The 13319-nt window shown below is 42.8% G+C and overlaps 2 protein-coding genes across 2 annotated transcripts; both read left to right on the top strand.

The window, feature by feature from the left end:
* Positions 1 to 1215: 1215 nt before the first annotated feature.
* Positions 1216 to 3991, top strand: T265_07442 (hypothetical protein; the record flags this gene model as incomplete). Its single annotated transcript, XM_009172960.1, has 2 exons — positions 1216 to 1258; positions 3819 to 3991. The coding sequence occupies 2 exons, from the start codon at positions 1216 to 1218 to the stop codon at positions 3989 to 3991; spliced, it is 216 nt and encodes a 71-aa protein (XP_009171224.1).
* A 297-nt stretch (positions 3992 to 4288) lies between these two features.
* T265_07441 (hypothetical protein) lies at positions 4289 to 10485 on the top strand (the record flags this gene model as incomplete). Its single annotated transcript, XM_009172959.1, has 4 exons — positions 4289 to 4396; positions 9857 to 10028; positions 10105 to 10273; positions 10371 to 10485. 4 exons carry the CDS (start codon positions 4289 to 4291, stop codon positions 10483 to 10485), a joined length of 564 nt encoding a protein of 187 aa, XP_009171223.1.
* Between the last annotated feature and the right edge of the window lie 2834 nt (positions 10486 to 13319).

The following is a 13319-nucleotide window of genomic DNA, read 5'->3' as shown; positions in this document are numbered from 1 at the left end:
TCTAACCGCTGAGCCATCTCACCCCATATAAGAAAGTCAAAACTGTTCGTCGATTTTTGAAGAGTTTTCAGCAACCTCATAAGTAATGTGCTGCGTGGGCTAACAGCGCAGATTGGTCTTTATTCTGTCAGCACCACTCATCACTTCAGCGCTCCACCCAGTCACTGACGAAGCTGCATGAGTAATTCGCAACTCTTGTATCGAGACTGTGATGAATCGTGGACGGTATTACATGATAGGTGGGAGGATGTTTAGTTCGAAGGCATTCTAAAATGGAACTAATGTCTTCGAATGACACGAGATGAAACCTCATCGGCCGAGTCATTTTTGTGTGAGAACTCAGACCATGGATGCCTACCGATAGCTGGCAACGGGAAATGTTGGAAATTTCATAAGATCATGGTGCGAAAGATGGATTTCGTTCCTGTCTAAGTCAGGTCCGCGGGAGTGTCATTCAAGTAGTTCGGTTGTCCGTTGAGCTAGTGTTTAGTCTTTGGGAAAGATCTGACGATCTCTGCTCAACTTCCGTTTCTGGCGAAGCGTTTAATAGACCTTAAAGAGCACAGACGCATTCCACTCGCGAACGATTCCATTGGTGCCAAAATGGGGATCCATATGGAGAAGAAAGACCTCCATCTGGTTAAACTTTCGGAGGTATGGCCAAACCCTCATCATTTACACATGATGGTTCATTAATTTGGAATGGTTAGCAAGCAATCTGCAAGAATTATTCCTATTTGACTGGATGATCTATTTCATTATACCGTACATTTATGACAAATTAGGTCAGTGATCCGCAACAAGTGAACTTTCGCTGACGGAGTATCTAAAACAGGCCGTCCAGACAGTTTGCTACATGTAGGTCATCTCAGTGTTACATACTAATGTACAGTAAGCACTGCAAGATATCGGAAGACAACGGTATTTCACTAGAGGCAGGGAAACCAGTTTTATGGACACCGTCGCTCACAAGTGACCGCTTTTATTCGTTGTATGACAGCCCACATACCTTAATCTATGAACATTAGATTGGGAATCACCTTAGAAAACCTGTGTTATCTACAAGCTAGGACTTAAGAAAAATTACAAATCTCCCTCCATTAAGTATGAATTTAAAAGCGCACCAAGCAAACGTTCGACTTTTCTACAATTCTGTCTGTAAACAAAAATGCGTTTAATATCTTCTGATTGTATCTTCTTTAGTGATTATACTTTATGAATTCATCTTCATCTCAGACGGATAGTTTTCATGCTAATGGTAAGTAGAAACAGTATTAGAAATTGTACTACTAAGATCAATCTAAGGTGGACAAGCTTTGTCTCCACAAAACTACTTGAGGGTGTATCGCCATACAGTAAAATACTTGTGGATGCCACTTATGACATTACAATGATAGCCGCCCGGATTCAATGAAGAACACAAACGAAATCGATATTCTAAACGACAATAAATTTGTGCTAATTGATCATAAATACGTATGCTAAGTAGTATATGTTCACCGTTCTCCTCTTCTCCCTTCCCTCCCAATCACGTTCTACCCCCCAAATGGGACGCATCACACTTCGAGAAAAACACTGATTTGTTGCACTCATTGTTCTGTTGGATGCTTTCGATGGGTTTCACGCTTGAATTCTATTTACCAAAGACAAGTATACTTTTTGACCTTCTGTCCGAACTGATTGGTTACTAGTTCCACGGCGAACTCTGCTTTCAGCCCATGTTCTTTCAATACAAACTACCCTAATTGTCTGGCCACCCTTTGGCTAGCGAACAGTCCAGTTCACATAGAAATTTGCCGGCCTATTTTTTGGAAAAAAAAACGATTAGTTTTTCGAGAAAAACACTGATTTGTTGCACTCATTGTTCTGTTGGATGCTTTCGATGGGTTTCACGCTTGAATTCTATTTACCAAAGACAAGTATACTTTTTGACCTTCTGTCCGAACTGATTGGTTACTAGTTCCACGGCGAACTCTGCTTTCAGCCCATGTTCTTTCAATACAAACTACCCTAATTGTCTGGCCACCCTTTGGCTAGCGAACAGTCCAGTTCACATAGAAATTTGCCTGCCTATTTTGTGGGAAAAAAAACAGATTAGTTTGCTACCGATGTATCCTTTTGGTAGAGTCTTTGGAAAGGCCGCAGTCCAGGATTGCACAGGACTGGATGGTCAAGTTCATGAATGATCCCGATCCATTTCGACTCATTTCTTCAACCCCTCACTGTGGTGAGTCTCAAGGAAATTGACTTCAGCGAATGAATGTCATTTTACCTAATGCCTTCTGGACATCGGAACATACGACATCCCATACCAGCGGTTGTCTCTCGAGGTTTTTCCCGGAGAGATTTCCAACAGACACATGTCGCTTTTTGTTGGCAATTATGGTTCATACTACCAAGGTTGTAAAAACAAATTCAAACCTCACGCCGCCACCTTTAGTCGGCCTTCTTTGGTGACGGGAGCTCACCCAGGGACTTCTGTACAAGCCAAAATCGGAACTACATCAATTTCACACCTACCAAAGGATCTGACGAGATCGATAAACGAACAAAAGATATTAAAAAGCGTAATTTGAGTAAGAAAACCCTGTAATTTTAGACATTTTTAGCCAGTTCCCAGGTGTTAGTTGAGTTGCTTCGAAGCAAAGACATCAGAGTACCCGCAAAAACATATGAATTTACTCGAGGTTGATCGGCTTTTATCGTAAATGCCATCATGAGATTTTAAATCTGCTTTGTCTCTGGAAGCCTTTTTGTTCAGCAACAGTATGCATTTCAAACTAAATGATGTTGGCGACATTTGGGAGCAATTATTGGTCTAAACGGAACTCTTTTTCCCCAGGGAGTCTACTCCAAAGAAGCATGTTTGCTGAGGCGAGCGTGCTCTCTCGCTCTCTGTGTGTGTGTGTGTGTGTACTGAAGTAGGGCACACATTTCGGAGCAGTCGACAGCCCTTGTGGAAAAATGATTTTTCTGTTATATCGAAGCTTGATAAACAGTGACAAAGAAGTCTTTTCTAAGGTTCTTAGGGTCTTGAACACTGTTACCTACTGGTAACTAAGGGAGTTGCTGCTTGGCAAACAATATGGACGCTTAGCTGTTTATTGTAAACAGATTGACTTTCTCCTGTTCCCATCTAACACCGAGAAATTCAGCATCACCATTTATTCGCTTTGCTAACGACTAACAAACCCTGAATTGTATCGACCAAGCTGGTTAGTGGATCAAACATGTTCTGCACTGTACAATCCTAGAAGAACAGTAGACTGATCAAATAAATGACATTCTGTTTGGACCTAATGCACTACTCATAAGGTTACTGAGAACTCTTCGTCACAAGGTTTCAGTTGGATTCAGTTGAGTCTCCTGTAAGAACCAAATTTGTACGTAAAGAAAAGTATTTGTCAAATCATTCAGAATACCCCATGAAACGTGCTAGATACAGTGACCCCTCATCATTGCGGGGGAGGGACCTCCTTATTTTCCCTGTAGTGGCCCATTTTATAGGGGATTATAGTACGAAGACCAGTGAACTGCCGATAAAAGCCTACCAACTCAGTTGTGCCGGTTCAAGAGATTATGCCATTAATCGACGGGTTTGTAATACTTTAACCGATGGGTTTATTCGATTTTATGATATAAATCCCTAAAACCAGATATGGCTCGCGTAATGACTAATTGGGATCATCAAAATCAGATAGAATCCAAGGTACTCACAGCCATCGTAGTTTTACGGGCGTGTTGAGGAGTCCCAAAAAAGTGCGTGACAAGTTAGTGCTAGGACGATACAGAAATATTGAATGCAATATAAATAAAAGATTATCGTTCGGCTGTAATACCTTATCGGTGCCTAGCTGCCATGTTACCAAAAAGAAGCACAAGGATTAGGATACTACCAAGATGCCCAAGTCTAGACGGTGGAAGTCAAGATAGAGAGGTTATCGTCAAACTATGGATCTTCCGGTTGGTAAATTCGCGCTCTAACCACTGAGCCATCTCGCCCTACTTCAAAAAAATGACTTTTCAAAGTTTACTACCATAAGAGGCTTGAAAGTTCTCATAAATTCTAAGAACAAAATAGTCAGATAGGGCTCGCGTAATGACTAATTGGGATCATCAAAATCAGATAGAATCCAAGGTACTCACAGCCATCGTAGTTTTACGGGCGTGTTGAGGAGTCCCAAAAAAGTGCGTGACAAGTTAGTGCTAGGACGATACAGAAATATTGAATGCAATATAAATAAAAGATTATCGTTCGGCTGTAATACCTTATCGGTGCCTAGCTGCCATGTTACCAAAAAGAAGCACAAGGATTAGGATACTACCAAGATGCCCAAGTCTAGACGGTGGAAGTCAAGATAGAGAGGTTATCGTCAAACTATGGATCTTCCGGTTGGTAAATTCGCGCTCTAACCACTGAGCCATCTCGTCCCTACTTCAAAAAATGACTTTTCAAAGTTTACTACCATAAGAGGCTTGAAAGTTCTCATAAATTCTAAGAACAAAATAGTCATAAATGCTTTGTTGATCGTCATCTGCCTAGAAAATTAACGGGGGTTTCAGTCTACTGGTTAAACCTTACCTTTCTTACCAGAAAACTGCAGATTGGAATTACTCACATACACAAAGTCGGACCGGCCATTGATTAAGAATATCCTCTCGGTGAGAAAGTAGGGCAGTTCAAACGTTTTCTTACGCGTAAGCGACCTTCAATTGATCGATATAGTCTAACCACTGAGATCAAACTGTTGAACGGAAGTACCTCACAGGTCATCTGACTTACAAGCCGCACTTCGTCACGTGTACTCCTTTCCCCATGTATGCGATCCAGACTTAGATTTCACTGCGGAATACGACTACGCTGATACCTATCTGAAGATGTCTTTGCAAGGAACTTGGTTCTATTTTATTCAGGAGGGTGGTCCTCGTGCACGAGTACTCAAAAAGGCTTCCTTGTTATATTTTTTAGTTATTTGTTAGAATGGAAATGATGAGGATACCCTTTTAAAAGTTTCTGAGTCCATGGTTAGCCACAATTTCTTTCCCCTTTCTTACCCAGGATTCAAAGAATTTGAAAGAAAAAATGGGATTCAACGTGAAACTTAGTTATTCAGCCTAATTCGTACAACGCGCAGAATCATCTGGACTTTGGAACATTTACATTCTATATTTAGTATTTCATATTTCGTTTCTTTAGATATCTCAAGCTTACAATGAGGTCATCTTGTGATTCTCGCCAGAACATTTTTAAAATTCATTTCAGGATATAGATGGAATAGCACATAAACAGAATAGTTCTGCTGCACAAAAGCCCGTAAGATGTCTAACACGCATAGCGTAGGTGAAAAAAGAAACAAGCGCTGGGGACTGTGGTTGAATATGCAGCTTCTGGCCTGCCAGTTAACACTGCTTCGTTATCTGAGCTGGCGCGAACGCCGAAGTTTGTCAACATCTAAGTTTAGAGCTTCCACCTCTGTTCAGCGGATTGCCAGCGCAATAAATCAGCCTCTACTATGACTTTTATCTCGGAGAAGGCTTCGTAGGAACGTACTGTTTTCGGAGCTGATGGAAGCGACCCGGTACAACGCAGCTATAGCTTCATAACTGCAAACTAAATTTGCTTTACTGTTCAGCAGCTTGAGACAAACGCATTAGTTTTTACATAACAGTGGCTTGAGTTCAGCGTGCGTCGACCGAGGCAGTATTCAACCGTTGGGACCATGTCACGGAAATAACTCTCCGTACTTGATGTTTTTTTCAATCAGGTCATTACTTCAACACAGTGATTATTTCCGAGCAAGGATTGAAGAATGTGTTAGACCTCCGGCAGTTCCACGTCATGTCCTATTTTCCACTGACTATCTGGTATCAACTATTCAAAGACACGTGGCCGAGTTTCATGTGGTGGATACAACAATGTACATTCACCAGGCAACAGCATACGGGATATTGTGACTAAAAGCTCCGTGTAAGTGAGCGGAAATAAGGGTTACCGGGGAATTGTGTCCATTGTTTTCTAGGGACCATTGTTCGGCAGAGAACCAAATGTTCGAACTAGCGACTCTGGTCTGTTGCTGACACGAGGAATGCTCAGGTGCGAACAGTTGACTAATCGTCAGTATGGTGTTTATGAGTGGGCTTGACAACGTTGCCTGACCCTTGGGAAATTAAAACGGAGTGTTCGAGAGCAATCTGTTCACGATCAGTAATTTAATACTACCTAAAAACTGTCGGCTCTTGTAACCTGTCGCCCTGCAACACGAAGATGGAAGACCAAGGCGCGGTGAACCTGGTCACGTGTTCAATGTACCTCTGAGCAAATGGGGCAGCCCACAGATGAATCAAACCTGGGCCAAGACGTATGTGGATTGACTAACAAAACATCATAAGAAACAGTGCAGACTGACTGGTCACAAGGTGGCCTCAAAGCCGACCTGATTCCCTGGTAGGCGGTGTGGAACACGCAGTAATATGAAGGTCATTTAGGTAGGCACACCGCCATTTGCGGTCTCAGTATTCTGTTCATACTCGTCTTCACTCAAGACATCGGAGAATAATGGGGCATGAACTAATGGTATGAAGTTACTCTGAGTATCAGATATGTAGTTTTTGGACATGGCGAATTCAGGTAAATTTTCCAACTCCAACCCTATACAGCGCGGTTTTGATGCGCCTCTCTTTACTCCGCGTGCCCATTGTCCCCAACCTCTCCGGAAACTGCTTATATTAATGTGGTGCATACCGAGAGTGACGCAGCTTAAAAGAGCCCACATATTGTTGGGCCCGTTCTTTTCTTCATATTTCTTCTAGTGATTTCTAAAATAGCGTTTTTTGGGGGGAATAGTAATCTAGGAAAGGGACCTTGTGTCATCCGGGAAACAAAGTGATTTAAAGCTGTTGATCTGGTAGCCTGGTACCAGATGTTGCCCAGTATAACTGCGAAAAGTGCGCACATTTTGCCAAGTGGTTCCTCGGCTGCCTCTACCCTAACTCGTTCAAATGAAGCAGCCAAACATCCCTTTCGGCTGTTAAATTCTTAACGACCGGATGGGCTACGCAAATGTGGATCATCTTGAGAAGCACAAGGTTGTGAGAACATTGTGATTGTAAAATTGACCCCATCGTATCACATCGAAAGCTCTCGGGGCGGTCAACGAAGAAGGGGGTCGAGGCTTGGCTGGACATAAAAACTTCCGGCTACCTTCTAGCATCATTGGTATGTATCTCTGGAAACGATGAGCAGAATCTACCTTAACTCGTTTCCCAAATGCTCGACGTTGCCACTCTGAGCGTTCGGGTCCATCCAGCAATCCATACTTAACAACTTGAGTCTCCCATGAAAACCACATCAGTTTTAAATTGAATTCATTCCTTCAAGAACATCGTACTGTTACGAGATACGTTCTCAATTTCCAAGACCCTTTTCCAAATACCCTGTGGTTCAGTAATATCCCACGTGATTTCAGTCCAAGAACAAAATAAGAAAGGTATGTGCAGGTCATCAACTGGATTATTCAAGAATCTCTCAAACTTTACCCAAATGAAGAAAAATGGACGGCTCTAGTTATGTTGGTACGGTCGATCACCAACCAACAGAATACGAAGTGTCCACGCAGGAACGGATAGTTGATTTACAATCAACGGTGTATCTTTCGTCGCTGGCTTCGTCTGTGTTTATTCAATGAACTGGACATTCGAGCCGTACAACAAAAACCGGCCCAGCTGCAAGACAAGAACAAACCATCGCGTGCCAGGCAACCTAGAAAAACTGGTAGAGTTCTTGGTCATCTTGTACTCAGGACATGTTTTGATCGTGTAACCTTATCTGAAATCTCAGATTTGAACATCTCACCGAAACACATTCACTTTTGTTGGCAAGCTAGGTCAACCACGGTTTAGAAAAACGAATGGAGTCTCCCCGGATTCCCCAAAGATTTTGGCCGTATTCTAGACTCTCACCTCCGGGACTGGCTTTTACTCCCTCCTGTTTGAAAGTACAGTATTTTTCCGTTCGTGACATGTCTTTTGAAGTGACCTGGTTTTCTGGCTGTTTGTTGCTAGTGCCCCACACTATGCGGAGGCGTTGTGTACTGCTGTATACTGTCCGTGTGATCGATAACACGCATGCTGGAATGGTTGATCCAAACTGAAAAGTCGACTGGTTCCACATTTGTATCGTTTGGTGCCACGTAATTACCACTGTTAGTGGATTGGTGCGTGCAACCTGTGGGAAACACGTGTTTTTTTAGGTTACTTCCAAAGTTATAGGACCCAGGTACTAGTACCGTACTGTATTTACTTACCCAAAAATGCATATAGACTTCTCGCAAACAGGTGTTTGAGCTCCTACAAGGGTTCGAACATCTATCTGTTTAATTCAGTGAAGGTCCTTAACGTCTTGTCACACTGTAAAGCTTGCACAGAAGTCCCTCCAACACAAGAAATATCACTTTAAACGTTTATTTTATGAATGGCAGAGCGTTCAACTACTCTGTAAAACCCCATCGCCGTGTTTTTTCATCAGTGAGCCAAACAGTTGATACCAGCCTTGACGATGAATGCCACTGGCTACTAATTTTTCGTCAAATTTACTTCCCCCCTGACGATTTTTCCCAATAAAACTCGGCCGGTTACGTGCATCCACAGCAATCTTTGTGCAGTAACAATCAAGCAGGGAAAACATTCCGACACGGGGCACACTAAAACTAGATTTCATCCTTGCGCTGATTGAAGAATGCCACAGCTTCGGCCAATAATCCCATTTGCACGTAAATCTGGTTTTAACAAGATACTCAAGTTAATCCAGTTAAACCTTCCAATTATGATGGCCCGCTTAGTCTTCGGCCGCCTGATGAACCCCAAGAAAGGAGAAACCGGTCGTGTCGGAAAATCTGTAGCAACTTTATGAGTAGTATGTTACGCTTAGATGATGAATTGCGTTCTCCCCCGAATATCGTACCAATGCCAACTGACACATGCCACAGTTTGTAGCAGTACGATCAGTTGAAGTGGACCAGTACAAACGGGGTATTTAGCTGGAATGATTCGAGTATTTTGTCAAAATCCATTCCGTGTGCAAATAAGAGTGTTTGTCGAAATCAGATTTGTGTTTTAGCTGGAATGATTCGAGTATTTTGTCAAAATCCATTCCGTGTGCAAATAAGAGTGTTTGTCGAAATCAGTCCAATTTGTGTTCAGATGGGACCTACGGTTCAAATTAACTCGGGGACTGTGCCCAACTGATTCGCCCAAGTGGGAAGGGGAAATCTACTGTGGATTATCAAAAGGTTTTGAGCAACTTTATGAGTTTGACATCACATCTGACTTCCGCTTGGATCTTCCGCAGACCAATGATTCTGTTACCGGAATGCCTCCACACCTCTCGTGAACGCATTAGCTGCTTTTCAACACCTTAGCTGAAGTATCACGGCCATACTCGGCTCACGAATCCAGACTACCTGTGATCTGCCGGCTAAACCCACCTTTTCAAAGGCATATATTACAAGCACCAAGAGATTGAACGATAAGCATAGTTGAGTTCTCTTCAGAGTATCGCAACAGACAAATTCGCTCCAGAGCCCAATCAATGAAACTTTCTTTCACCCCACTTGAGTGAAAGGACGATGCCACATTCAATCACCTAACAATCAAAACCCATACTGAAAGCGAAGTAAATCCTCACGTCGAAGTGAGAAGTCTTCATTGTTCGTGAGAAACTAACAGAATTATTAATCAGTGGCGATCAACCTCTGCGATTTTACCCATGAGTTTTGCTCCTACACCCCATCCATTGATGGCACAAGTCCGCTGTCGTGGGTGAATGGAAAGTAGCAAGTAAAAAATCGTTCAACTGTAGCATCCTTTCGGTGCCTGCTGCAATACCACACGAAGGAGGCACGAGGGCTGGGATACTGCCAGGATGCACAAGTCTAGACAGGGGAAGTTGAGAGGCAGAGGTCAGTTCGCGCCACAGACCTTCCGGTCAGTAAATTCGCGCTCTAACCACTTGGTCCACGTCACCCCGAAAAGTAGCCAGTACTGTAATGTGGTGACAGATTTCAAGTGTGCGCCATCGTAAATTACAATCCCTTTTGTCGCTTTCAGAACACGAGGGCTGGGATACTGCCAGGATGCACAAGTCTAGACAGGGGAAGTTGAGAGGCAGAGGTCAGTTCGCGCCACAGACCTTCCGGTCAGTAAATTCGCGCTCTAACCACTTGGTCCACGTCACCCCGAAAAGTAGCCAGTACTGTAATGTGGTGACAGATTTCAAGTGTGCGCCATCGTAAATTACAATCCCTTTTGTCTGCTTTCAGAAGCGGCTGCAATAATGAGGTCATAACATAAAGATATTCTTGAATACCATCCAGCGGACAGACTCTCCCAAAGACTAACACTAGTTGTATTTCTATATATTTGTGTCCCCACATTCTGTTCCTGTCACCCATCGACCCCACGTGTTCTGGTGCTCACAGAATAAACTGATAAACCTCTGATCTTGTGCTTCTTTGTGAACAGCTGGTGAGAGTTACCAACCTACCGATAAATCCAACTAACACATCGCAGCCCCACCTGCCTGCCATCCTCAAAGCATTCATACACGCAAACCTTACAGTGCACAATCGTCACTGGTCCCAAAGCATTTCAAAGTGAAGGGGAAAATGTTCTGAACAGGATGGTCCATGCTGCTCTCTGGAAATCATCGTCCTATTTTGGCTGAGGTGACTCCAACATCTCCCCAAACTTTGGTCTCTGAGACATCACAAAATTTCCATCGGGCGGATTGGTCGAACCCAAACTACGAAGACCTTTCTCATCTTATTAGCTGTAACTGCACTTTACCAAGTAAGGTCATATCGTAACTCGGTATGAACCCGGTACCAGATTTGAAAGTCCAATTTGAAGCTATCTGGTTGTTTTTTGAAATGTTCCAATGAGAAATGAGGGAGTAAACAGCTAATCGACGGCTATGCAATTCGCTAAACAAGCGCTTACGCACAAGATCTTGGGAGAGTAACTTTCAAGATGACAGGTGTTTCATTAGACCATTCAGGATTATTCCAAACGAACAACTATGATTTGGAATTTGCATCAAACTGTGAATTCCTTCGTCAAGTGCAAAAACCTGTCTCGTGAGATAGACGTAACGTACTACTCATAAGGTTGCTGAAAACTCTTAAACGGCCCTCAGTAACCTCACAAGCAACATGTTACGTCCATGCAATATACTGTAACATCTTGAAAATCCTACCAACTGGAACATTGGGCTGTCTGATATAACATTTTCAGTTGAAGAAGAACATCATAAACGAGAGCTTGGTGCCAGATTAATCTCCAGCGAAAACTAAACTGGTATTTTAAAAAATGAGTGCATTTGTCATGTCTCGTAAAATCCTCAGCAATCTCCAGAAACGTCGTGCAGATTCCTTTACAGTTATGAAACAAATCATGGTGGACATTTGGAAATTTGGAAGTTGAGTTGAGACAGTGACTCCATTCTCGCTGAAGTTAATGTATCATAGAATTCCTAGATTTTGAGAGCCATATTGGGAATTACAAATGAAATTACATTGTATGCAACTTTGAATGAGCTACTGAACATCAAGAAATCGATTCCTTCTAGTCCACAGCAGTGACCTTTGATCCCGCATGAAACATGTGATAAAACAGACCCACGCTGACTTTGGCAAACACACGAGTTTGGTTTTGACAGGAGGCTTGAAAGCATGGAGCTAAATCTCTCGTTTATGGTGGTATGAGTAGTATATTAAGTCCACACCACATATTGTCCATCAATTGCCTAATGAACCATTCATCAGAAACGCTTGCCACTAGGCTGTTTCCATTATTACCGAAAGTGCAGTTTCTGGACTTTCCTGTATGTCAGTAGCTTTTTTTATCAGGATATTCCGTCCACCAGTAGACCAGACTGCAACTAGTCTGGTCAAGCTCAAAACGATGGTGAATCAAACTCCAGCGAACCGTTTATCAGTTACCACGTGTCTCTATTCATCAGATTCATGTTAAACTGATAGAACAACCAACCTTGTAATTCTTACACCCCCTTGCGAGTCGTTTGTGAGGTTAACACGTTCGAGGTGACAACAGTTCGACTGATGGCAGCAACAACTCGCTGTTCTCGGCGCAGGTTGTCATCAGTTATGTAGAGTAAAAACGACATCAGAACTTGTCAGACAGAGTTTTGAGTAGACCCAAGATCGCACTGGTTTCACATGACCACCGCGCCTACCTTACACAATTATCTCGTTATTCAGGTCGAAAAGGTCCAGCCATAGTTGAGCTCACAGCCACCGAACCCGGTTGTGTTCAACACAATCCACGCAACACATGTTATCGTACGCCCTGAAAACTTTCGGTCACCATCCAGTTGAACACATTACACGCAAGAGCAAACGACAGCACTGTCAGCTCGGAGGGCGTTAGACTCGACCTAATAGATATGTAATTACCCGTTTTGCCTGTAACACGTGATCCTTCCAATCAAAACTTAATTTTCACAGTAAAACTGTGTGTACGGTATTGTATTCATTGATGCAGCCGAAAATTGTTATCCAGAAGTACATTTTTAATGGTAACCAGTGTGTTTTAAAAAAAAACAGTCAAGAATAAGGGAGGAGAGGTTCCGAAACCTGACTTCTACAGTTGTGAAGGTGACCTTGTGCAATTCTATGAATGAATCCACCCAAATCGACCACCGAGTTTCTGTACTGTGAATGCGTCTAAAAACAAATTCAAGTTCTCAATTTGCTAACCGAGATCTTAGCTTGCAAGTGAAGAACCCTCTCCAGTGGTCTTGTTTTTGTAAGCAGTCTACAAAGTGCGCACTTTATGGAACTTTGGAGAAGTTCGAACAATCAATCATCCGGATGGGAGTTGAACCAAATGCTTTTCATCCACGGGTCTTCAGTCATCAGTGTGACTGGCTCGAATCCAGACATGCAAAAGCGTTGCTTGTCCTTCCGTCTGAGGGTTCATATCTGACAGTCTTCAGTTGATTTGAGAATTCTTATGAAGCAGACCAAAAGGATGATGTAGTGCCTTCATTTCCGAACAGAGTATTCTTCCCATACGATGTGTATCAAAACTCTTTCGTTCTCTCCAGTTTCGAAGATATAGAATATGAACTCTGTCCGAACGGTTGTGACCAGCAGTCATCTGGACCCTATTCAAGAGGAGACATCCCCTGTGGGACGGACCATTTTCGAAAAAACACGTGCCTGAGGGCACTGAAAAAGCTTACCGATAACTGTTTGAGACTTATAGTACTGTTACTAATATGCATCATTCCGAATAAGTTA

This window comes from Opisthorchis viverrini (assembly GCF_000715545.1).
Source record: "Opisthorchis viverrini unplaced genomic scaffold opera_v5_173, whole genome shotgun sequence".
In the NCBI taxonomy this organism is placed as follows: Eukaryota; Metazoa; Platyhelminthes; class Trematoda; order Opisthorchiida; family Opisthorchiidae; genus Opisthorchis; species Opisthorchis viverrini.
Note: the sequence above shows the minus strand (reverse complement) of the source record. Positions and strands in the feature narration are given on the sequence as shown.